This window comes from Microcaecilia unicolor, chromosome 11, assembly GCF_901765095.1.
Source record: "Microcaecilia unicolor chromosome 11, aMicUni1.1, whole genome shotgun sequence".
Taxonomy (NCBI): Eukaryota; Metazoa; Chordata; class Amphibia; order Gymnophiona; family Siphonopidae; genus Microcaecilia; species Microcaecilia unicolor.
In genome coordinates this window covers 86,801,239-86,828,214 of record NC_044041.1, presented here as the reverse complement: position 1 = coordinate 86,828,214, position 26,976 = coordinate 86,801,239, and the positions used below count along the sequence as shown (strand labels likewise).

Below are 26,976 nucleotides of genomic sequence, written 5' to 3'. Positions count from 1 at the left end.
ACTATTAAGAAGAACAGTGTGTCAGGAAGGGCTGCTAAATTCCCTCCCGCTTAGGGAGAGTCTGATTTGTAAGAGCAACCAGACCTTCCATTTCAAATGGAGTAAATATTAAGGAATTTCATGTCAACTAAGGGAGAGATGGGGCATTGCATAGCTGACCAATCTTTTACTGGATTGGGAAGTATCTAACTGCTCATTAACTGCATAATTGCATTTGTGAAATGGAATTTCGCATATTCCCCGGTCACTGGTTCCATACACTGTTCTAGTAACTTATTTAATAGCCTCATGCAGGTCCACTGAGTTTCCCAGACACATAGCTGCCAGTCTCAAATATTCTGTACATGTTCAACAGTCTGTAGCCATCCAAACAGTTGTCAGTTTGTTAAATAAGACCATTGTGTTGAATAAGTCTTCTGCTGTCCTATCATGTTTTCTAAGTGTTACTAGTCTTGAGCATCTTCTGACTAGTCTCATGTGTAACCAGATATGACCCAAGGGAAAAAAGACAGAGAGAACAGGAGCTGCTGAGGGGGAAGAGGGCTGATAGAAGACTGAAAGGAACAGAAAAGCCCCAGTAAGGTAGAGAGAGGTGATGGAGGGATGGGAGAAAGCAGCAGAAGACGGAGATTATAGAGGAGAGAAGGTAAACAAACATAGGAAACGGGCGGGGAGGGCAGAGAATGCATCCCTGTCAGTTTTGTAAGTGTTTTGCATCTTAAAAAGAATTCTAAAAGGAGCACAGCAAAGGAATACAAGGAGACTAGACACATTCTCTCCCATTTGGAGCAGAGAGCTCACGCTTCCCCTTTTCTTCTTGCCCATTTAAAAATCATTTTTGAAATGCCCAGGCTGAAAGAGAACAACAGAGAACAAATAAGGAGGCAGTTGGTAACCTACCAAAATGGAAGCAATAGATAGTCAAGCTCCGTCTCTGGTCGTATTCAAATCTAGGCTAAAAGTTCATCTTTTTCAGGCTGCCTTTAACTTCTAACTCCTATTTACTTATTCAGTACCCATGTCTGTTTTAATAATTCCCACCATACTTAATTCCCTAATCCCTTATTTGTCCTGTTTCTCAGTCTTGATTAGATTGTAAGTTGTATTGCGTAGGCACTTTCTCATTGGTGTTTAGTGTACAGTGCTTTGTACATCTAGTAGCGCTACAGAAATTATAAGTAGTAGTAGCAGTACTAGTAGATTTACCAGAAAATTAATGATATAAAAAACAAAAGTTAAAGGGTTGTATATGTGTTTGCATGTCCAGTGGTGCTTAGATGGCAACTTGGCTGCATCAACTAAGGCCGGTGCTGGGCTGGCTTGTACAGTCTGATTCCCGAATATGACGTTCCAGTTTAGGATGGTCAGGCGAGAGCTTTGACAGAAACTCCAGTAATTTGGGACGTGAGGACGGTGCTGGAAAGACTTTTATGGTCTTTGTCCCGCAAATGATTAGATGGATTTAGATATTTAGATGGACTGGAGTAAGCTTTGACAGCAATTCCAGTAGTTGGAACATAAGGACAGAACCGGGCAGATTTCTATGGTCTATGTCACAGAAACAACACAGAGAGACCATGATCAAGTATATAATATCATGTTCATTGTTGAGTTGATACTGTTGGGCAGGTTGGATGGACCATTCAGGTCTTTATTTGCCATCACTTATTACGTTACTACGTAAAGGAGTCTAAAACAGAGTTCCAGAGTTAAGAATAAGTCTGTTGTGGCCACACTTCACCTAATTAGGCTGCATGGGGGTCAGTGGACATTTTTAAAGCACAAGAACATTATGACTAAGTTTTAGCAGCAGTGGTTCCCTACCCTAGTTTCATGAGAGAAACATTTATAGAATGGTTGGTTCATTCCTCTGAATTGGAAGACTTGTCATACTGCTGTTGTGTTTAAAAACGTCCACTGACCCCCTGATGTAGCCTAATTAGGAGAAACGTAGCCATGTCGGACACATTCTTTTAAAACTCCTTTTTGGATTACTTTGTTTCTTGGCTGTCTGTTGCTTGCAGAGAACAACATAGGCCTATTACCGTATTTGCCTTTTGGTCCTAGACTTCATAAGGTACTGTTTTCATAATGGCTTTAGCTTTTCTAGGCTCCACCCTTAAAACTCAACTTGTGCCCTTAGCATCAGATGTTACGACAGAAAAAGGGGGGGGGGGGGACAGAGAGAATGATTCAAGGAAAGTTGGTGATGTCAGAAAGCAAGGGGATAGAGTGAAGAGGAACAGTTAGGGTTGTTGCCTCACCCAAGTCAGCCTGAAGAAATTGTTCCAGTCTTAGGTTTTTCCTCATTGTATGTGTTCAAGTAACTGATTTCCATAAATATGAACTACATCCCGCTGCATAGAATGAAAGCAAAACCAGGACTGGATTAGTCCTCCAGGCTGACTTGAGTGAGTTGGAAACCCTAGGCACAGAAAGTGGCTGGAGAGAGAGAAGGAAAAAAGATATGAGAATAAAGAGAGATTTTTGTCAGAAGAACAGGAGAAGAAGGAGGGATCTTTCTGCTGGTCTATAGAATTCATTTATGATGCAATACCATGGAGAGTTGGTCAATGTTCTGTGGGGGTGGGGGGGGTGGAGGGATTATTTTTCACTGTTGTATTCAAGTCTCCTCCCTTAAAGAAACACATCTCATTTGAAACATATTGCAGTGTGAAGCCACAACATCATTCTGTCACATGACATTAATATTTAAAAAATAAAATGGATTACTTCTTTGCAAAGGAGACTGAGCTGAAGACTGTTTTTTTTTTTTGGGGGGGGGGGAGAGCGGTGAAGTGAAAGCAAAGCAACGAGATCAAGGAATCATTGAATTTTGAGAACTGATGGCACTAGCAGCACTGTGGTTGGAGACAGGGAAAGCTGAGGCAGATTAGGTATTACCCAAGGACTTGCAAAATCCTGGAGATACAAAACAGTTACCAGGGCAATCTTTCCATCAGCAGTATGCATCAACATAACCACGTCATTGCAAAAGGATGCTGTAGTTCTGACTTTTTCACTCATTTCTTCTGAACACCCGCTAAGCATTTTTTGGAGAACAGCAGGCCAGCAGCATGTGTGGGGATAGGTGTGAGAAAAATTAAAACAGTATCAAAATAACATCTCCTGGTGACAAGGAGTGGGGCTGGTGCTATTACATTTGGGGTGCTAAGCATTCAATTTGAGTTTCTACAGACCTGGTGTGATTCATGAGATTATAAATAGCTGCTTGTTTTTGACGTGTACTCTCAAATCTCAGTCCATGTCTGGAGCTCGGAAATGTGGGAGTGTAAATAGGGGAACAGACTTGCATCAAAATGAAAAGGCATATGCTCTGCACACATGAAAGATTAATGCACTGGTGAGTGGTTGTATAGATTCTGCACCCACCTTGATGGTTTTTCTCTTGTTAGAAGTTTGTTTCCTTGGTATAGACTACACCCAAGTGGTTCGTTATTTTGGTCAGAAGTATTCAACTAATTGCTTTTAAAGTGAAATTAAAGAGAGAGAGAGAGAGAGAGAGGTCAAAAGCTATTGGTTTCTCACTAGTTGCTGGTGCTCCAAATCTTTTGGTTTCTTCTTGCACTCATAACTTTCTCCATTCTGTCTCTCTCTATTTCTTCTTCCTTCTAGTCTCTCTACCTTTCTGCTCTTAATCTTTCACCTTTCAGCTTGCGTCCTCCTTCCCCACATCACGCTCGCCTTCCCTTTCTCCTGACTCCAAAATGTCTTTCTTGCAGTGTGATCTGTTCTGAAAATGTTGGTGTCTGCTGAACTTTTGATGTTTTCTGTCTTGTGTTACAAGATTCTTCATGAGAATTTATGGTGAAAATTACTCATTTCCTGTGTTGAGCGAGTTGCAGGAGTTGATCACACCTATGTATTTACATTTACATATATAGATTCATGTGTAGGTTGACCCATATGTGTTTCAGCTAAATACGAACGATAAACTCATTTTTATTATGATTGCTGATGCAAAAAAGATGACAGAACGAGAAGAGCAAAGTAACTTTAGCAGGGATGGGACTCGGAAAGCAAAGATAAGTAAATACCGCCTAGATGCTCTGCAAATTGTAGATGTTAGTGGCACTAACCTAAGTCTTGCAGAGAAGTTTTCTCTATCTCCACCTGCTGGTAGAGGGACATAACCCACAAGTCTCTGACTGTTTGGACTAATGGAAAGAAAATTGTCAGGTAAGAACTAATTTTACCTTCACACTCACAAAAAGTGGAGAAAAGAGAACTCGGTAAAGCTACTCAAGCCAACCAAGTTTTAAGGCTTAAGGACAGCTCACCATCACAGGTCTGAAAAAAAAAAAAGCTCCACTCTAACAAAGTGTAAAGAAAGTATTTTCAAATCTCAGACAGAGTTAAAAACCACATGTCCATCCACAGGAACTAAAAAATTTTGATTATAAACATTGTAATCCAAAATCAATTTTGTAATCCACTTATCTCATGCTGTACACCAGCATATCCAAAGATCCCCAGTACCCAACAAGGATTCCCCGTTTTGCCAAAGCTGTGTCAGGGACAATAGTCCTTCATCATGACCACTGCTTCTAGCTCTCAGGCACTACTAGGGTTGCCATCTGGCCGGCAGTGGCAGACCTTCAAAATCAGCAATAGAAAATCCTGTTTTTTTATCCCCAGCGCTGTGGTCCAGAACTGCTGCATTTCTCCCTCTTCCTCCCTCCTCCTGTCTCTGTCTCTCTCCCTTCCCTGGGTCTATCCAGCATCTCTCCTTGTCTCCCCACTCCTTACCCCACCCCACCCCAAACCCTGGTCCTGCAAAGATGCCTTGAAATTCAGCAGCTGCAGCAATTCAAGCATTCAGTTTCTGACCAGCTCTGGGGCCCTCCCTTCCCCTGCCTCCTATGATGCAACTTCCTGTTTCCATTTATGCAGGATGTGATTGAGGGAAGGGAGAGAGAGAGGCAGCGAGAGAGACCCTGGACCCGGGGAAGAGAGAGAAATGGGCAGAGGGAGACGATAAACCCAGAGGAGGGAGGAAGAGGGAAAGGGAAGGCCCCAGAGCTGGGATCCAGAGGCCACTTTCCTGAATCACTATGGCTGACGAATGTTAAGCCACCTTTTCAGGCCTGGGGGAGGGAGGGAAAGATGCTGGATGTACCTAGGAGATAGAAAGAGAGGGACTGAAGATGCTGAACTTGTGGAGAAAGGGACGCTAGATCTGTTAGGGAAGGGAAAGAGTGAGAAATACTGGATCTGCCTAGGGGGAGTGAGAGGGAAAAAAGCTGAGTCTCATATTTTGGATTTCAGTTTCTATTTCTCTAGTATATATATGCTGTATATGTAGAGGCTGACTTAATGTTTCCAGTTGGTTTTTTTTTTGCCTTCATATCACTGTTACTGATCTGCGGTCCCTTGTTTCATATTTGTTGAGGGAACACCAAAGGTGTGATATTCTGGTAGGATGTAGTTTCTGTGTGATGTCTTCTAACAGTCTTTTTTGTTCTGTTGTCTCACAAGGTGGTGTAATATTTATGGTGGTGCTTTTTCACAGATCAGGTTGTTGTTACCCTTTGAGTTTTAGGAGTTAGTGCTATTATGGTATGGTAAGGTCCACCAGATCCAGATCCATGGGTGTCTGCTATTTCGAACTATTAGAATAATAATAATAATTTACACAATGCACAACCACTAGTGCCTTCTGATCAATCTAATTAAATTGAGCATTTTGATTTGTTATGCAGAACTTCCACTTTCTCTGTATCTTCCATCTCTGCTGGTTCCCCTGGTTTATGAGATCCTTTGGGTCCTGTTTTTTATTCCACATTAATTGATGTGTGAGATGTAATTTGCAGAACCGGAATACCACTTAGACCTTCTTCTTCCCCTGTTGATATATAGTAGTGTGTTTCTGCTGTGGTATGTGTTTTATAAAGCCCCCACCCCTCCGGGGGGGGGGGGAGGTTACGGGTTTCCTCTCGCTGATCCTGCATGTGTCCTCGCTGACCTCAGGCAGCTGCATCTAATTCCTCCTGAGGCGGAGCAGCTGGTGATTCTGGTCTTAGCGCAGTTGTGCATCACCAGACACTACGGTTTTTGCAGTGACAAATTTGGATTCCTGATGCAGGCCCTGTCACCGAAACGACCGTGTTCTGTCGTATGAAGGTTTACATTAAAACATCTCCAGCCTCACCTCCACTGTGTTGTTTGTTTTGAAAAATATGCTTGCCATATAGGGCTGGATTGTATATATGGCACTGTAAAAATCACGCTGACAAAAAATAAGCCTAGGCGTATTCCCTAAACTGTGCCTAACTTTAGGCGCAGTGTATATAATATGCCTAGGGCCTGTCCACACGACTAAATCTAGTTGTGTGAATTTGTGCCAAGTAAAACTTGGTGTAAATGCAGGCAACTAAGGGGTCCTTTTAATAAGCTGTGGGAAAAAGGGCCTTTCGGCAGCGGTGGGGGCCGTTTTTCCTGCACACCAGGGCCCTTTTTTCCACAGCTGGTAAAAGCCTTCCCAAAAAACGGCCATGTGGTGAGAGAACGCTTACTGCATGGCCGTGTGGCGGGGAGCCCTTACCTCCACCCATTGAGATGGTGATAAGGGCTGCCAATAACCTGGCAGTAACTGGGCCGATTACTCTCAGGTTACTGCCACGCAAGCCATTTCCGTGGGCTTTCTTTTTCCCTTGGTGGAGAGATGTGGTAGCTGTCATAGGTGCCGCATATAAGAGGCTTGGGAGGCTAAGCCTCCCCAGCCCAATCGTGGACTTCACTTGGCTGCTCTTTAAAAGAGATGGCGCCTAAGCGCCAAAATGCTGCAGTGACCGGCGGTCTCTGCCTCTTCCCCCCTCCTGCGCGAGTCTTGCACCTCCCCCCTCTCGCCCATCCATCCGCGTGGTCACTCTGTCTCCGGCCTGAGGCGTTCTCCCTCCGACGCTGGCGAATCAGCGATGGCGATGCACATAGCCAGCCTTAATCTGCCTGCGTCGGAGCTTCTCCCTCAGACGCGTCCCACCTCCTCTAATTCAACTTACTGTCTTACGCAGAGGCGGGACGTGTCTGAGGGAGAGGCTCCGACGCAGGCAGATTAAGGCTGGCTATGTGCATCGCCGATTCGCCGGCGTCGGAGGGAGAACGCCTCAGGCCGGAGATGGAGTAACCACACGGATGGATGGGTGAGATTGGGATTAAGGCTGGCTATGTGAATCGCTGCGTCGGAGGGAGAACGCCTCAGGCTTTAATAACGAGCGAAACATACTGGGCAAGGACTGGAGGAAAATGGAAATGGGAGATCAGAGTGAGACATTCTGGATACAGAGGAAGGTGGGAGGAAAGATTGGGAAAAAGGAAGAAGGAAATGGAGATTTGAGGAGAATGCTGGATATTGTGGAAGGGGAGTTTGAGGGCATGTTGTGCACAGAGGAATGGGGGAGGAGAGATTGGGGAACATTCTGGGCATGGACAGTGGAAAGGAAGATCGGGGAACATGGTGGAAGGGGAGATTGTGGGACATGCTGGGCATGGAAAAATGTGAGAAAGGAAATGGGGGTTTCATGCTGGGCATGGAGGAGGGTAGAAAAAGGGTGATTAGGGTGACATGCTGGGCACAGAGGAGTGAAGGTGGGAGGAAAGATCAGGGGGTGGTGCTGGATAGGAGGGGAGGTGGAAAGAGAAATCAGGGAGATGCTGGTTAGGAAGGAAGGTGGAAGAGAAAACCAAGAAGAGATGCTGGGCAAGAAGGAAGGGGGAAGAGAAAACCAGGAAGAGATGCTGGGCAAGAAGGAAAGGAAGAAAGGAGAGATAGATGCTTGGCATCAATGGAAAGGAAAGAGGAGAGAGAGGGGAGATGTTAGAAATGGGTGGGGAAAGAGATGCAGAGCTAGATAGAAGCAGTAAAAAGAGGGAGTTGGAAGACTGGAGGATGAGAAAGAGGGATAAAGTTTGAGAGGCAAAAAATGTATTGGGGGAAGATGAGCATGAAAAAAATCAATGTCTGAGTGGAAGAAATTGAGAAAATATAACATGGCAAATGAACAGGAGGCCCTGGACAGTGATCTAAGGGATACAGAGAGAGAATGAGACTACTATGCTTAGAAAAATAGCATTACCAGGCATAAAGGTAGAAAAATATTTTTATTTTCCATTTATTGATTGAAATTTGTCAGCTTTGGGAATTAAAATCTGCTATCTTTATATTTTGCACTGTGCATAAGGAAGGTTGCTGGACATGGGTGGATGGAGGGGAGAGGAGGGTTGCTGGACATGGATGGAGGGGAGAGAAGAGTGAGGAAGGAGATGAGATGAGGGAAAAGGAAGAGAGAAAAACTGCACATGGAGGAAGAAAATAGGCAGAAGCTGGATCCACTGGACAGTCAAGTCTGTGGAGGACCCAGCTTTTACTTACGGATGTAGGGCAAGAAATGAAGAAGAAACTATAAAATTGTTATAAATAAAATAATTTAAAAAAAAAAAAAAGAAATGAAGAAGAAAGGCGGAAAGTAAAGAAATAAATGGAAAGGAAGCCCTGGAAACGGAGTTAAGAGGACAGATAGAATTGGATACTGGGCCAGCATGATCAGAAAAACAAAGTCACTAGACAACAAAGGTAGAAAAGATCATTTTATTTTCATTATAGTGTTTGGAATATCTCTACTTTGAGAATTAGGTGCTCAACATTAAAAGTTTATATTTATTTACTTATGTATGGCATTTTATCCCACTTTAAACATGAATTAGAGTGTTTTGTGGCTCTACATGTATCATGATATTATGATCCCTTGTTTCATATTGTTGACGGTCTGCATTTTCCATATGGGTGGTATATTGGTGTATTAGGTTCTGCCCAGTGTAATATTTATGGTACAGTAAGGTTCTGAGTGTGTTTTTGCACAAAGTTGTGCATAGTGTTTTGCAGTTGAGCGATTGTGGTTAATATATGCTTTGAGCAACCACTTTATTCTTTGACATATGATACATAGCTAATATCTAAATTTAATAAAAGGTATTAATTGTGACTTTTATTTTTATTTTTATTTTTTTCTGTGTGTTAACAGACAATTATGGATTTAAGCTCCACCCCTGGCCCCACCCCTAACCCCGCCCCCTTTAGCCTCCCCAAACAGTTGGGCCACCGACCGCCTATGGTAGCCGTGTTAGTCCACTCTTAAAGGTTATCAATAGAAATCAAACAAAATAAAACATGGAAAAGAAAATAAGATGATACAACCTTCGAAAGCTAATCAAAAAATGTATTAAGTTATGTCCAATAAAAAAGGTATCATCTTATTTTCTTTTCCATGTTTTATTTTGTTTGATTTCTATTGATAACCTTTTTCCCTTGGAAAAGTTGTGCACTCGGGGTGGGACTGCCGCTGGCGGCCAGGTTGAGCCAGCGGTAGTCCTGGAAGAGCGAGTGGTAAGCCCGCGTTGGACTTACCGCTGCTCGGTAAAAGGGCTCCTAAGTTAGGCGCGGAGCGGGTATAATCTATGATAGCATACATAATTTTAAGTAACGTCCATGATATGCCCATTCCACGGCCATAGCCCTGCCCTCGTTTGGCAGCGCACATTAGAATTTACACGCATTACTTTATAGAACACATTTAGCAAGTTGTGAGCATAAATTCTAATTAAAGCTAATAGGGGTGTCAGTAATTGCCTGTTAATTGGCAATTATCGCTGATTGGCTTGTTAAGATAATTAAGTTGCGTGCGCATTACGGAATACAACCTGAATTGTGCATGCAACTCAAGTTGCAATATATTAGAATTTGGAGGTTAATGCTTGGTTTCTCTGAGTTACATATTCATTACAAATTAGCCTGTTTCTGTTATGTAAAATTTGTGAAATAGTCATACAACATGTGGCAGATGGTAACCCTACTGCAGACAGTTAGTTATAGAGGAGTGGGGTGCAACAATAGGTGCGGCAGGGGACTTGGGGTTGGGCAAGGGAGAGGCATGGAGGAGGGCAGGTGTTGGGTTTTTCTCTGTCAAAAAGTTGGCAACCCTGCTCCCTACCCCCCAATGAATCTTGTACATCCTAAGGTAACTGGATTCTGCATCTCACACTTTTGTTTCCAAAGGTCTCCCAGAATTCATCAAGAAGCCAGCGGACCAAATTGGGGTGTCGGGCGGGGTGGCTTCCTTTGTGTGTCAAGCAGCTGGAGACCCTAAGCCACGAGTAACCTGGAACAAGAGAGGAAAGAAGGTGAACTCGCAGAGGTTTGAGGTAAAAGCATTTTTTTTCTTTTGGTTTGACCCAGCAGCTTGTACCTTCTCCCTTCCTCTTTGGGGTTTTCAGCTCAGAACCAGGGCTGGGATTCAATACCATGAACCTTCATTTGCATTTACCTAGGGGTTCTTTTCCTCTGTTTTAAATCCCTCTTCCAAATCATTAAGCCAGTCTTTGGTTAGGGCTCGTACACCAGTTCTCTTTCCAGAAACCTGCAGTCATGGTCCTTAAATCCAACCATTGCATGTCTCTGTTGTGCATTGACTGGGATTTCCTCCTCCAGAGCACTATGGATGCTACCTCTGCAACATCTCTTGCTCCAGCTGGCCCAGGGAGTGGAAGCGCAGCCAAGAAATTAAATCCAGGTTCTCCACTTCCACTACCACTTAACCACCAACCATTCAAAAAACAGATGTTACAGATCGTATGTTAAGCAGACAGAAATGTATTTTTATTTCTGAAGAATTTGAGAGGGTCAACATATTGAAACTCCCCCTTCTCCTTATTATGAAAGTTATAATAAGTGCACAAGATTGCACTTCCTGAACCTGAAGAACAAGGAAAACAGCACTCAGAGAGGTTATTAGGGCCCTTCTTAGGGAGCCAGTACGTTATCAGTTTGTTCACCATAAAACCAAAGTGTAGCACACACAAAAAAAGGAAAATAGCTGTGGTATTCTATTGACCATTGCCTGATGGGTTAGGTGTTGTTTTCCTAGAAGTCAAATAGGTCTTTTGTGTTTCTTCTGTTATCTCTTCCCATCTTATTACTTACTGAAGTAAAGGTGCCATTTTGCTATAAGACAAGTGATTCAGTTCATAGTGGGATGCAACTTCTTTGTTCTGGAGACAATTCCAACACAATTCAGTAATCTCTCCCTCTTCCCCCTCCACTGTTTCTCTCTCTCCAGACAATCGAATTTGATGAGAGTGCGGGAGCAGTGCTTCGTATCCAACCCCTACGAGCTCCGAGGGACGAGAACGTGTATGAATGTGTCGCTCAGAACGCCCATGGTGAGATCACTGTCAGTGCCAAACTCAGCGTCCTACGAGGTAAGGACATGTCTTCTCATCATCTTATCAGATGGAAATTACCAGGATCTTTTGGATGTAGAATGAGAAGGTGAAGGGTGCTGCGTGGGAATGAGGAAAGAGAAAGAAGGATAGAAATGGGGATGAGATGGGAGGAACAAAGCAACACTGAGAAGTAAAAGGCAGGCAGGAAACGGAAGGAGATTTTAGCAGGACTGGGACGGAAAAGCTTTACTTTACAACTGTTTTTGTATTCCGCAATCAGCTTATAAATTCTGTATGATCTACATTAAGAAGAAACCAGACAATCACTGGGAAGACCTATACATTTTAACCAACAATATACAAATATTTAATAATTACACAGCTAAATGTTTCCTAAACAATAACATTTTCAATACCTTCCAAAATGTTAAGTAATTCTTTATAACTCTGATTTGTCTAGGTCCATGAAGAGAATTCCAAATAACCGGAGCTTGATAAAATATACTTGAAGTAAAAATCGATTTGTATTTCAGCCCCTTTGGTGCAAGGAAATGTAATATAATATCTCAAAAACATCTATTGTTAAAAGGCAGCTGAACCAATAAATATTTTTAAAACTATTGTACATACCTTAAAATAAACACGGGCTTCAACCGGCAGCCAGTGCAAACTTATCAAAAGAAGTGTAACTCTTATCATATAATGTGCATGATATCTTAAACATGCTGCTGTATTTTGAACAATTTGGATTTTCTTAAGTAGTCTTTTTTCACTACCTGCATAGATACTATTATTAGTATAATGCAGTAGTGATAAGAATAGTCTTTGCACCACTAGATGGAAGAGTGGCCGATCTAAGAGATAATGGAATCCTTAATTTCCTCAACCCAAAGAAGGATTTTTTTAACAAGCAAATTAACTTGAGTTTCCAGTGTCAAAAAACTATCAAAAGTTATCCCCAAGTATTAGTCTCAAAAGTAAAATTCTGATCACTCACTTTTAGGATATTATCAGTCCAAACACTATGTCTTTGCCCTAGCAAAAGGTAATCAGTCGAAATAGAATAAAATAAAACATAGAAAAGAAAATAAGATGATACCTTTTTTTATTGGACTAACTTAATACATTTTATGATTCGCTTTAAGAAATGTAGTTTTTTCTTTGATAACTATTAGATGATGGTTGTGTACCTATGTTTCCACTGGATGAATTCCATCTATTTGAATTGAACTTTCTTTGACCAATTGATTTATTTTTAACAGAATGGTAATATCGTCCACATAACTAAAAATTCTATAGCTCACATTTTCCAATGCCAACCCCAGTGAGGACATCAAAACATTAAACAGCATCAAGCAAAATGGGGAACCGTGTGAGACCTCACATCTCATTTTCCACCTATCAGAGAAGGAACCATTGATCTTCACTCTGTATGTTCTAGATGTCAGAAACTCATTAAACTAGTTGAGCACAATGTTCCCAATTCCCTTAGGATAGATAGTAACAGGTGATGATCTACCAAATTAAATGCACTTGATAGATCAAACTGGAACACAAATGACCTCTGTCCTTTACCTAGCAGTGCCCTGCTTTCTGCCAGTAATGCCGTCAAAATTGTTTCACTGCTATAGTTCCCATGAAATCCCGATTGTGAATCATTCAGAAGATCAAATGTATTCAGTTATGCAGTCAACTGTTTAGTTGGAAAGACAGGGCTACACTTGAGGCAGAGAATCTATATATATAAAACTCACCCTCAACGTTCTATTTGCACTGACGTCACTGAAGCCAGGTTCGTAAGTTCGAAGCTCTGAAGCCACACAAAATCACAGTCTGTGGGCCCCGCCCTCGCGTCAAACGTTATGGAGGGCGGAGCACATTCTCAGCTCCAACGTTGTACTGCAGTGTAGCTGTGCTCCGCCCTCGCGTCAAAACGCGATGACGTCGAGGGCGGGGCACACGTTACTCTATCGGTTCCTACTGCAGGGGCATTCACATGACGCTAAAATCTTCTGTTTCGCCAGGTTAGTGGGGTGGGGGGCCTTTGGAGAGGGGGGAGCGCCGGCAGCGACGACATCGGTGGGGTGGAAGGGGGTGCACTGGCAACACACACATCGGGGGGAAGGGAACAGTCACGGACACTGGGGGGCGTGCCAAAAGGGCCAGGGTGACAGCACATTCGCACGGAGGCTGCAGGGGGGCCGGAGACACAAAGGGACGGAGGGGAGCCTTGCTAGCGCCCATTTCATTGCGATTTGAAACGGGCCTTCGTTACTAGTAAGAAATAAGAGTACAGACTAAAACAGAATGATGTACTGGTCTGAGAGTGGAGCTGGAGGAGAGACGGTACTAGATTTGCATATGGGGTTCAGAGGAGACTTATTGGGAAACAGAGAACTGTTGAATGAAGAGGAGAACTGTGATACAGTGGAGTAAAGTGAGAATTAAATATTCATGTTAAAAAAACCTCTGGATCACATTTTACATCCCACTCGTTTTTGTGTTCAAGTGAGTGCTTTCAGACCTTTTCCCCTTTTCTGTTGTACATTAATTATTAAGCAATTGCCTTAGTGTAAGGGAAAGAAAATGCAATATTTTTCCCCTTCATCGTTGTCGATTTTCTAAAATACCGATGAGAGGGAGGAAGCGGGGAGCTTCCTTTCTATGAACATTAGAAGATTGATGGCCCCGAGTGACACTGGCTGAAGCTGAGAGATTGCTGTGTGCACTCTCAGCTTGCTTTACTCTTTGACCCGTGGAATATCACTGCCAAGATGTCTCCAACCTGATGTTCCTTTCCAATAGCACTTAGTTGGTCAGGATCCGATAAACTTTTCCTGATGTGTCCTCAGTTAGGTATTCTCACTTGCTCAGGATGGGGAAGTAATCTTGAAACTTTTGGCATCAATAAATTAGTTAATCTATAAGGTGCCACCTGCCTCTGTCAATTTTGTTACACCAGACTGATATGGCCCTCCCTTTTAAAGAGTTTCACAGATCCACGGATACTTTGTATGTATGGCAATTTCCTTTGAAGATGTGGATCCAGCCAGCAGTGGTGACCAATGAACACTTTACCGTGAACAACCCTTGGGGATTTCAGAATGAAATCTCCACATGTTTTCTGTTGGTTCCACTCAGCCACAGTCCTGTCCCCTTGTTGTGTGGATAAAAGCTTGAGTACTGACCTGCAGAGAGAAGGAGAGAGGAAGGGGGTAATATTCAGCTCCTGTTCATACCCAGGTTAGTCATGAGCAAAATCTGAATATTGTCATCTTTGGGGCCAGGATTTGTGGATATACTTGAACCTGACAACAACTGTTTGGAATCAAGAAAGCTTTATGCATGAAGAGGGTACATTTTTGTGTGTTTTCTGTGAAGGAAGGAAACTGAGAGATACCTACATCTAAGTTATTATGCAGCGACTGTGTACACATAACATGCTACTGTTTGTGTCCACATAAATATGCACATGGGAGAGAGATGAGCTGGATTATTCCAATCTCTTATGTATGATTCTCCTGTTATTTGAAGAAGAAAGCTTTTATGCTGCTACAGTGCCAGTGGGTGTGCTGCATTTTGTGACTGAGGGTGTCCAGGAACCTCCAGGTGCTGCAGCATCTGTGCATATCTCTCTGCATCAAGGGAAAAAGGTTGAGATGCTTATTACATCATTACCATGTCTGTGTTCATCTCACGCTTCCTGCGTTGTTTGCCATATGTGGCTGATTGAGACTGAGATTCGATTTGTATATGCACATGTGTGACATCCTCTCTCTATGAAGGAGTCTTAAGACTTCTTTTTTTACTATGAGCATTTTCATATGCATCTCATTTTTCCTGTATGACTGTGAGAAGCCCAAATCCTAAATACACCATCTCTGTGGCTGAAGGAGAACCAAGATCGCTCTTTCAGTGTCTTGCTGCTTATTTTGTTGTTTACTTCAGATGGACTGAGATCTTTGTGGTTTGATGCAGGGGGATCTGCTGGGGGGAGAGGGCATGAAGGGAGCCTCGGTTTCTTGGAAGGGGAAGAAATTTGAAACCAAGCAGACACTTCCAGTGCTCTGAGAATCGGTTCCACTGCTAATCTGATACTGAAATCTAATCACGCCTGTAGCCGCAGTTGTTTTAATTAAACTCCAAGGAATTCTGCACAATGTGCTGGAAGATTAACATTTTTGTTTAATTAGAGACACTCAGTAATAATAGTTGTATGAGGCCTGCCCCTGCCACACACAGACACATGTGCGCACAGACGCGCACAGCCAGTCAAGATGGGTATTCTCAGCATGCATTAATTGGTTCATGAAACTAGCAAACTCTGGTTTAAAACCAGGTGGGGGCTACATCATTAAGAACTTGAATTCTAGAAATAATCATCATGGTGCCACCGTTTTTTTCAAGCGTATATACTTACTGGAGTCTTACCTTGTAGGGTGTGACTCCTCTCTATAGGAAAAAACTTCCATTGGGTTTTACACATTGAGAGCCAAATTCTATATAAGGCGCGGTGAGTAGCGTGTGTTAAATTGTGCATGCAGCCAATTTACACATGCTACTCAATTGAGTATGGAGCCAATTAGTGATGATAATTGGTCAATAACTAATTATCATCAATTGACAATAATTGGAATTTATTTGAGCTTCTTCTTAAGCGTATTCTAAAAAGATGCGTGTAAATTCCAACGCGCATAGCTGAAAAGGGGGCATAGCCATGGGAGGAGTTCAGGAGTGTTAGGGGCATCAATCAAATTTATACACATTGTTACAGAATTCGGAGGAACGCACGTACAGTTAGGTGCAGGTATTTACACCAGGTTTTCAGTGGCATACATCCTGCCCGATTACCGCCAGTACACCCACTCCCCGCCCACCAGTGCTAGAAAATAAAAACGTTTAGTAAATTCATAACAACACATATATTCTTATCACATAAATAGAAGAATCCTGAAAGCACCATAAAAACATTGTGAAGCTTCACTAAAGCCAGACTTACTTGAAAACACTGACCTAAGTTCCTGCATTATTTCTTCTGTCACAACAATGGCGCCGTGGCTCCAGAGACGATCATTAATACTACATGCTGATATCATGCGCCCTAGAAAAAACATTGAAGGGCACCTGCTCTGAACAAAAAGTTTTATTTGTCTGAAAAAAATATTTAAAGGAAATGTGTTTTTATTTTTAAAACATGTATATATATATATATATTTTTTTAATGAACCCTTTTTAAATTCAAACCCCTCCGGCTGTTCTGAATTTAAGTTAAAGATCCATTGCTGTTCCCATCTCAAAAGAATCGGGGCCCTGTTTACTGAGCCGCGCTAGAGACGCGTTAATGTTTTTAGTGTACACTAACCATTAGCACGCACTAACTGTGTAGGTGCCCACAATATTCTTATGGGTGCCTACACAGCATACACTAATTTTGTTCACGCACTAAAAATGCTAGTTCACCTTAGTAAACAGGGCCATCAATCTCTGATCACATCCTTCTCTGTCAGGAACATGGTCTATTGCGAAACATCGCAGTTCCTCAAACACGATCCAGTTGCATGCTGTGATTTACCCAGGTTCTTCACTTTTTTGCCTCTTCTAACAACTACAGTGTTAAAGGGGTGAGTAGTAGGGCAAGGGCGAATAATAATGCATGATCAGTAGCACAAGTGGTTAAACAACTGTGACGAAATCTGTGTCGATTGTGTTATTATTTGCCCTTGCCCTCAATTGCATGTAGAGCAAACTGCTCGCCCCTTTATCATTTTGGTTGTCCCTCTCTGTACCTTTTCTAATTCCACTATATCTTTGTAGAGATTTAATTAAAGTATTTATGTGCTCTGCCTTGAGCCCTGGTTAGCAAAATAGAAATGTTGGATGAAATTATTTATGTACATCTTTAATATACCCCCAATGAAAAATTCTTAAGCGATTTACAATCAAACATAGGCATCAATCACATTCAATACATACATTTTGACAAACAATAAAATTCTTAAAATCTCATGAGATTATACATTTATAACTAAAATCACTAAGGAGCCCTTTTACAAAGCTGCAACAAAAAGTGGCCTTAGCGTACCGTTTCGTGGGTCTTTCCCGCATGCTAAGGCCATTTTTACTGCAGAGTAGACTGGCCAAATTTCAGATTTTGATGCAACCGAAGAGCAGATCACACAAAGAAAATTCATAGAAATTTTTATTCACCACAACATTTCCATCAATACCTAATAGCTCAGTGCTGATGTACTAACCAATTTGCATAGATGCACCCACTCTCCACCCCCCAGATATGCCCCTCCACAAAAGAAATTGAAACAAATATTTTAAAAATTATCGTGGGATGCCTCAGCACGCCCTGGGGTATGCCATTTTAAGCTACGGAAAGCACACGTTAGCACTCACCTCAGCTTTGTAAAAAGGCCCCTAAATTTATAAGAGAAAACTTAAAATATAAACTTTAGTCCAACTGTTATCCTTACATGACAAAATGCCTGATGAAATAAGAAAGTTTTAAGTTTCAAATTCAAATCAAATTACTGCGAACAACTTAGCTTTTCCAAAATATCTGTGAGCCTTTTGCTTATCCAACCTGTTCTGTTGGTTTCTGTGAATTACCTTTCCCAGAGGCGCGGAGTCTCTGAGATGACTAACCAGCGGGTGAGGAAGGAGAACTGGAAGAGGGGCACAACCCTGGGACCTTTCTTTTACCTTATTGTATCTGTATTCTTGACAGGACTCCTAGTTGTGAACTCAGTGGGCCTTTTACTAAGCTGCGGTGCTAAACACTAGAGTCGCCCTAATGATTGGCGTGTGCTAAATCTAGAGAGGCCCATATATTCCTGTGGGCGTCTCTAGCGTTTAGCGTGTGCTAAAAATGCTACTGCAGCTTAGTAAAAGACCGCCACATTTAAGGTTCATGGGCACTCATGTACCCAAGATGGTTTAGTGCTAAGGAGAAAGATGAGAAATACTGTCATAATAAGGAGAGATCTCTTTCAAATGGCTGCGCTCTATGGTTGACAGCTGGACAATATCTTTAAAGATACACAGGTGTTAAGTGGATAGTTCAGTTAGTGTTTTTCTGCCACCATCTGCCACCACCATCCGCTATGAGCTCTAGAGCCTGAAATTCAGGAGGTGGGGTCGGAGTATAAAATCAGATCTCCCCCCCATATCAACGCTTAAGGCTGCTGGTGGGTCACTTGGTTGATATCCTAGGTATTGAAAAACAAAAAATGGATGATTCATGTAAAAATCTTTTTGCCCTTTCTTATTCAATCCCCCCTGGTAATAGTCTCTGATATGTCTTTTTTTTGTTTGTTTGTTTGTTAGAGGACCAGTTGCCACCTGGTTTCCCAAACATTGACATGGGGCCTCAACTGAAGGTTGTAGAGCGCACAAGGACAGCCACCATGTTGTGTGCTGCCAGTGGAAACCCTGACCCTGAAATCACATGGTTCAAAGATTTTCTGCCTGTTGACCCTGGCACAAGCAATGGGAGAATCAAACAGCTGAGATCAGGTAAGGGTTTTGCACCAGGTAGTGATGCAAATGGAGCATGCTCATTGCATAAATAAATAAATGAGTGCCTCATATACATGGCAAAAGTTGATGCTGGTACAAGGGAACCATGCCCAGAAGGATCTGGTTCTCACACTAAGAAGGAAAATGCAATGTAAGCAAAAGCCAAATGGAGAAGACACCTAAAAGAAGAAACCAGGCACTAGGGCAAGATAGGCACGCTCAGCGAGGTTTGTATATGGCACCTATTCTGCGAAACAGGAGACTGTGGACGTGCATGTAGAGTACTTGTGCTCAGGGAGGAAGCCAGCCCCATGCAGGGCTTTGAGAGAGAGGAAAAACACAGAGAACGAGTGTGCTCAACAGAGTACTTCTGCAGGACTGAAAAAAATATATCTATATTTGGTACAGACTAAGCACATGGATTGGAGGAAGCTGATTGAAGCCCAGGAAAGGAAGGATCTAAATTCACAGTCCCAGTCAGTATCTGGAAAGCAATTTAGTTGTTTAGTTGGTGCCTCAGATCTGAAGGGGTAGAAATCTTAGTCTGAGCTACACAGTGAATAAGAGGGGCATTTTTGATATGAAGTCTAAATCCAATTTTGGACATTTTGCTGAAATCACCCAAAAATCAAGTGGTGAATGAAGCGATTCTTGAATCAGAAAAACATCTGTCCTTTTGTTTTGAAAATGGCCATTTGCTAGATGTGTTTGTGCTCTGTGCGTCTACCTTTCTTTGACCATTTTTGAGAACAAAAAATGTCCAAGGGGAAAACACACAAAATCAAGCCATTGGGATGTATGGGGAGGCCAGCATTCTTAGCAGACTGGCTACACAGACATCCCAGCAGAGCAGTGGGGCACCCTAGGGAGCACTGCAGTGGACTTCACATAAAAGGTCCCAGGTACACATCTCACCATTACCCCCTTATATTGTATGGTGAGCCCTCCAAAACCCACCAAAAACTACTACTACTATAAATCACTTATATAGCGCTACCAGTCATACACAGCGCTTTACAATTGAATATGAAGAAAGACAGTCCCTGCTCAAAAGAGCTTACAATCTAAATCAGGACAAACAGACAGGACCAATAAGGATAAGGGAAGGACAGACAGAAGGACACATAAGGATAAGATAAAAGTTACAAGTCAGGAGTTGAAAGCAGCATCAAAAACCTACTGTGCCCACCTGTACACCACTACAATAGCTCTTATGGCTGCAGGTGTCACCTATATATGGGTACATTAGGGTTTTGGTAGATTTTGGAGGGCTTGCATTTTCCACAAGTGTAACAGAGTGGGATATGGGCCTGGGTCCCCTTCTCCACAGCGCACTGCAGCGACCACTAGGCTACTCAGTGGACTTGCTTGTTACTGTAAAGGACTGGCCATAACATCTGAAGCTGCCATAGAGGCTGGTATGTGCTATTTGAAAAGTGAGCCCCTAAATATAACAGTATACAGTTCCGAAAAAGGAAGTAACTTTTAATTTAAAAACAAATGTACTATTTTCTCTTGTGTTTTGGGCCATAGGCATGGCAGCAACTTAATATTGCCTTCTGCAACTCGGAGACTCTGTCTGGGAGCAGTCTGCCACTCCTAGCGGTCTCCTGATATGTTTAGCTGAGCGCTGCCTTTTATATGAAAGGGATTTTCTCCTCCTAAGGGTGGGACAGTATTTTAGGCAACTTTTCAGATTTGAGTAGGCTGAAAAAAATTTGTAAAAATGATCAGAGTACAGGTCTGATTGCTGAATAGGTCTCCAGTTCTGCTCCTGGATTGGACCCCCTCCTTCCCCCCCCCCCCCCCTCCGGTAGGGTCAGCTGAGACTGCGTATGCCAAGGGTGAGGGAGTTATAGACGTTGTTAAGTGCACCACCTAATGGCCATATTTACAGCTCATGATAGAGCCTTGGTGCATGCTCTCATCCTCAGGACCACTGCTGCAATGACCAGACTGGGAACAGTGGGAGAAAGGTCTATTAAAAGACAGGAAGAATGTGTTTCTGAGATGAAATTAAAAGGAGGAAGGAGAGACATTCTGGGCCAACCTCCCCCTGCTGTCTTCCCAAAAAGCATACAAGAGCTCTTCCCCAGAAAACAGTGTTTAAAAGAAAACTTTTTCCCCTATCTACAGCGTATTTGTAATCAGTAGGAGATGTAAAACTGCAGATGCCACTGTTTAAAATATGTATTGGATATAATATTCCTTATTGAAAATTTTTACTACTACTATTGGAAAATTAAAAGTATTCTTAATATCTCTGAGGAATATCCTAAAAGTCTCAGGCAGGTTTTAACAGTCTCTTAACTGTGCCCAGAAACTGTGGATCCTCTAGCACTGGCTAAAAGGAGCCAGGGATTAGGGAAAGAAAGCAGTAGTCCACCATGAATTTGAGAGAGAGCACTTCTCAGTGGTGAATTTTCTTTTCCTTTTTAATATATATGTCCGGCCTGAGTAAAGCAGAATAAATGAATATAAAATTCCCCTGTATCAGGCAGGTATCTTGTGGTATACTTGTTGAAATGGGGTGGAAGAAGTTTGGGAATAGGTCTAGCATTGTGGGAGCTGGAGAGAGTGGAGGAAAATTTTTTATCCTCTCTGACTTTTAAAGCTCTCATTCTACATAGAACTTCAAGGTAGGAACTGGAACTTCCAGGTTGGGACTTTGGCAGTTCTTCTGGTGTTTTACAAAAGGCTCTGTTGAATGCGGAGCCTTTGTAAAACACGTATAAGAATGCCAGCAAATACCCAGCGTGTATTTCAGGAGCACCCATTTCAGAAAAAAACAGACAATGAGAAAAAGAGCAGCAACATTCAGGGCTTTACGTAACTACACAAAGCTGAACATACAAGAAGAGCCAGGGTGGTGGTAGACACCACAGGGGTTAGAACAATTGCCTCTCAGTTACTAGTGGAGACTCTGGGTCCAAAATAACAGGAAGCTGGCACTTGAGCGTACCTTAGAGTAGATGCTAAAACTGTTGTGGGAATTTCTAAAAATTACATATATGTTCCCATTGTAAAATGGGAACTATATATATATATATATATTTTTTTAATTATTATTATTATTTTTTACCTGCCTAATTACTGGTGTAATTCTTTCAGCTAAAGACTATCAAATATAGCTGATGGAATTCTCATGGAATTCAGGTTTTCTTGTTTTTTATTGTAATCCTCTTTGAATCTGAATAGAACTTAGCAACTATGAGAACTGTATATCATTAGCGTTAGCATGCCCCCTTTGAAAATGCTGCATCTCAGAACATCTACATATACAAATAGCGGTTTTCTATGAAATATCCGTTTACTACTACTACTTAACATTTCTAGAGCGCTACTAGGGTTACGCAGCGCTGTACAGCTTAACAAAAAGGACAGTCCCTGCTCAAAGGAGCTTACAATCTAAAGGACGAAATGTCAAGTTGGGGCAGTCTAGATTTCTTGAGTAGAGGTGTGGTGGTTAGATGCCGAAGGCGACATTGAAGAGGTGGGCTTTGAGCAAGGATTTGAAGATGGGCAGGGAAGGGGGCCTGGCGTATGGACTCAGGGAGTTTATTCCAAGCATGGGGTGAGGCAAGGCAGAAAGGGCAGAGCCTGGAGTTGGCGGTGGTGGAGAAGGGTACTGAAAGGAGGGATTTGTCTTGAGAGCGGAGGTTACGGGTAGGAACGTAAGGGGAGATGAGGTTAGAGAGTTAAGGAGGGGCTGCAGATCGAGTGCATTTGTAGGTTAGTAGGAGAAGCTTGAACTGTATGCGGTACCCGATCGGAAGCCAGTGAAGTGATTTGAGGAGAGGGGTGATATGCGTATATCGGTCCAGGCGGACGATAAGACGTGCAGCAGAGTTCTGAACGGACTGAAGGGGGGATAGATGGCTAAGTGGGAGGCCAGCGAGGAGTAGGTTGCAGTAGTCAAGGCGAGAGGTAATGAGAGAGTGGATGAGAGTTTGGGTGGTGTGCTCAGAGAGGAAAGGGCGAATTTTGCTGATATTATAGAAGTTTACTAATGTTATAGAAGTTTACACATCTATGCTTCCAAAATTATTTCCTCAGTCTCATACTTTGCTGTTTGGTGGTGGGAGCAGGATTGCGGCTTCTTATGAGCCTTGGCAACAGATCTGAACGTGTCTAGTGTTTTTCAGGGAATGCGCTGGTGCCCAATCATGTGCCTCAACACCGCTGCCCACAAAACTGCTTTAACACTGGGTTGAGTTAGTTTCTGTGTTTTTCTTAGATATTTGTCTGACAGTCCTTGTACTGTGTGTTTAATTTATTATTATTGTTTGGTGTTGGTCCTTTCACTAACGCCTCCCATTTTTTCTTTAAGGAAGTTTTTCACGTGTTTTATTAAGCGTATCAGAACTCGTTTTTAACAGGGATGCACACACGTCAAAAAATTTTAGTTTATTTTCGATTCATTTAGGCTTGTTGCTGAATTTTCAGACTTTTAAAAAAAATTCATTTCACACGTTTGTTTTAATCAAAACAAATTGTGTATTAAAACTTTTTAATGAATATTAAATAGATTTAGCGCACACAAACATTTTAAGGACACTGATCAAGTGAATATTATCAAATGCGCATCCCCAGATTTTAATATAACTATCAATATAGGGATCAATATGCAGCTGGCAGTGCTTAGCTTTTTGCTGATCGACACCATTTTTATAGCTGGAAATTCAGTGCCAGGCCTTGTTTCTCCGGCATCAAATTTCCAGGTTTACAGACCTGGTGAAACCATAGCCATTTAAGGGGTCCTTTTAAAAAAGTGGCCTACAGTAGTGTGGGCACATCTTTTGGGTGCGCGCTGGGCCACTTTTTACCATGACTGGGAAAAAGGCCATTTTTTTTAATGGGCCGGGAAATAGACGTGCATAAAAATTAAATTTAGCGCACGCCTATTTTGCAGCCTGAGCCCTTACTGCCAGCCATTGACTTAGCGGTAAGGGCTCACGCACTACCCACATGGTAGCCACGCAGTGCGCACCAACATAGCCGCGCTGCTGATTACTGCCAGGAACGCTCTCCCCCCCCCCCCCCCCAAAGGTAAAAAATAGAAAAATATTTTCTACCGCGGGATTTGGCACACACCAAACTCAGAATTACCGCCGGGCTCACACGCTACCCCAACGGTAGTTCCAATTTGGTGCATTCTACCCGAGCATTAGCCCTCCCGTGGCTTTGTAAAAGGATCTGGTTCAGCGATATTCAGCACGTAGCTGGCTATAGCGAACCTCATAAAGATAAGACTGACTTTTATGCGGTCCTATTTATGCAGTGACCTTGGCCAGTTAAATGCTGACTCTGCCCCCAGAATACACCCTCCCCCCCACCCCAAAAAAAGTGGTTTTCTAGTTGGGTGCTAATCAGTCATTTTCAGCAGCACTAACAAGTTAAGGGGTCCTTTTACTAAGGTGCGCTGAAAAATGGCCTGCTGTAGTGTAGATGCGTGTTTTGGGCGTGCACAGAATTATTTTTTAGCGCACCTAAAAATTTTTTTTTTTTTTTTTACGAAAACATGCAGCAAAATGAGTTTGAGAACTTACCGCATGCCATTGACCTTAGCAGTAAGGTTTCATACTGTAACTGGGCGTTAATGGTCTGCGCGTAGCAAATGCCACTTGGCGTGTGTAGCTACCGCACAACAGAAAAGAAAAAATATTTTTCAGACGTGCGTAGCGGACGCGCACCAAAATTGAAATTACCACAAGGGCCGGGCGGTAACTCCAATTTGGCGTGCGTTGGGCGCACGTAGGCGCCTACGCGGCTTTGTAAAAGGGCACCAAAGTGCCTGAATTTGACCAGTTAGCCCCTAACAAGCAGTTTAATTGGTCAGAAACTTTCTGGTCAGATACATCATTTTGAATATTTCTTTTTTCTTCTTTTTTTTTTTGTTTAAATTTTCCTTTTAATAATGATGGTATGCTGTAAATTTGGTTTGATTAGGTCTTTTTTTAAATCCATAATTGAGTTCCTTTCTACTTCCTAATTTTGTATGTATTTTTAAGATATATATTGTACACTGTCATGATCATTAGTTGCCAGGTGGTATATAAACTTTTAGTAAAGTGTAAACTGACCACATATTCTTTAACCTGTACTATAAAAATGTGCTTTCTTATACTTCCTCTAACTTCTTCTCTCAGCATTGCACAATGTTTATAAAACAGTTTTCAGAGTAATTGAAACATATAAATTAATCTTTTTCTTGTGCTATATATATGTAGCATATTTCATGAATATTTACCATGTCTATCCTGAAAACCTGTACCTCTTTTGGAGGCCCCAGGGGTCAGATTAGTTGACCAGCAGAGGGAAGTAACATTTAAAATGGTTTCAAGTAACACAAAGAAATCAAACACAACCTCCAGGACAATAGGTTTCAGATTCGTAAGTCTCATGGCACTTACTTCTATGTTGCTTTTAGCTAGGCTGCTCATTGTTTAACCTTGGGCATTTTAGAAGTAACTTTTCACAACCCAGGCCTGGAGGCACATCTAACCACCAAGCTAGTTTTCGAGGCCAGATGAGATACGTCCAAGGATATTGAAGGAGCTCAAAGATGTTCTGATAGGCCCTTGTAAAGATTTGTACAATAGACCCTTGGAGACAGGGGAGGTTCCATGGGATTGGAGAAGGGCAGATGTGGTCCGTCTTCACAAACAATGGTAACAGAGAAGAAGTGGGAAACTATAGGCCAGCAAGCCTCATTTGGTGGTAGGAAAAATTATGGAGATGCTGCTGAAGAAAAGGATAGTACAGTTTCTAGAATCCAATGGCTTACAACAGTGGTCTCCCAAGATTTTCCATGTAAAGGGCCGTAAAGTGGACACGAGACAGCTCGGCCACCAAAAGACTTTAGGCTTACAAATGTAATTTTAAATACTGATTTTGATTTTACAAGGATATATATTTTTAATCACTTATTTTGGCTTGTTAACATTAAAAAAAAACCATAAATGAAACTCTGTTTCTATGTTACTATTAGTCCTCCCCATCCCACATGAGTCTTAAGGAAAGAAATTATTTTTATCCTTAATAGTCTGATGGATATAAAAGGAAAAGTATGTACTGGGGGGTCTTACAAATGTAAGCTCATATTTACACTGGGTTTCCTCAGAGTGTTCAGAGGTTAGTATAGCAAAGCCAACTGGAATGAGAGTCAATCCTTCTGGAGACCACTGTATTCAAAATGAATTATGTGGTTAAAACGTTGTCTGAAAGTTGGCCACCATGACGTGAAAACTTGTAGTCAGTTTGATAAGAGGTACTCCCAGAGGCATATTTATGTTAGCTGACAATAGCATTTTTGTTTGCTGACAGTAGCATTTTCAAATTTTCATGCTTAATGCTTCATACACCAAAACAGAAAGCAGTGTCTTCTCACCTGATGGATGCGGCTGTGTAAAGCTAAGCTGGAGCAGAGTTTCACTGTTGGGAGGTTTTTCCGTTACTGTGGATAGAGAAGGCACCGCAAAGCTCCACTGGGTTGCACGTGACTGCATGGTCACACTGACACACATTTGCATGCATGCATGGGGAGAGGCGAGTCAACCAGTATTTGCATGCATATGCATGCACATCAGTGTGATCACACAGTCACACATGACCCACTGGAGCTTCATGGGGCCTTTTTTCTGCCCACAGTAGCAGCAAGGGGTCGCTGGATACGAGGGCCTCAAAAATGGACTGTGGGGCCACGTGTTAGAGACCACTGGCTTACAAGATCCGAGGCAACATAGTTTTACCAAAGGAGAATCATGTCAAACAAATCTGATGATTGATTTTGACTGGGTGACATGAAAACTGGATCGAGGGCACATGCTAGATGTGTTCTGTTTGGACTTCACAAAGCGTTTGACGTGGTTCCTCATAGGAAGCTTGTGAACAAATTGAATGAGCTGAAGTTAGGGCCCAAAGTGGTGAACTGGATTAGAAACTGGTTGACTGACAGATGTCAAAGGGTGGTAGCAAATGGAATTCACTTGGAAGAAAGAAAGGTGAGTAGCAAGTGCCCCAAGGATTGGTTTTGGACCTGATTCTATTCAACATATTCCTGTCATTTCTGAAGGGTTATAAGGAAAAGTTTGACTTTTTGTGGACCACATGAAGATTTGCAAAAGAGTGGACACCCCAGAGGGAGTTGACAACATGAGCAGTGATCTAAAAAGATTAGAAGAATGGTCTAATGTTTGGCAGTTAAAATTT

General features: G+C 42.3%; 1 protein-coding gene across 1 annotated transcript in view; it reads left to right on the top strand.

Moving 5' to 3' along the window:
* PTPRS (protein tyrosine phosphatase receptor type S) overlaps positions 1–26,976 on the top strand; it is a 307,849-nt gene that overhangs the window by 130,806 nt on the left and 150,067 nt on the right. The window contains 3 exon segments of the mRNA XM_030218889.1: positions 10,073–10,218; positions 11,133–11,274; positions 18,574–18,762. Of these exon segments, the coding sequence (XP_030074749.1) occupies positions 10,073–10,218; positions 11,133–11,274; positions 18,574–18,762 (477 nt within the window).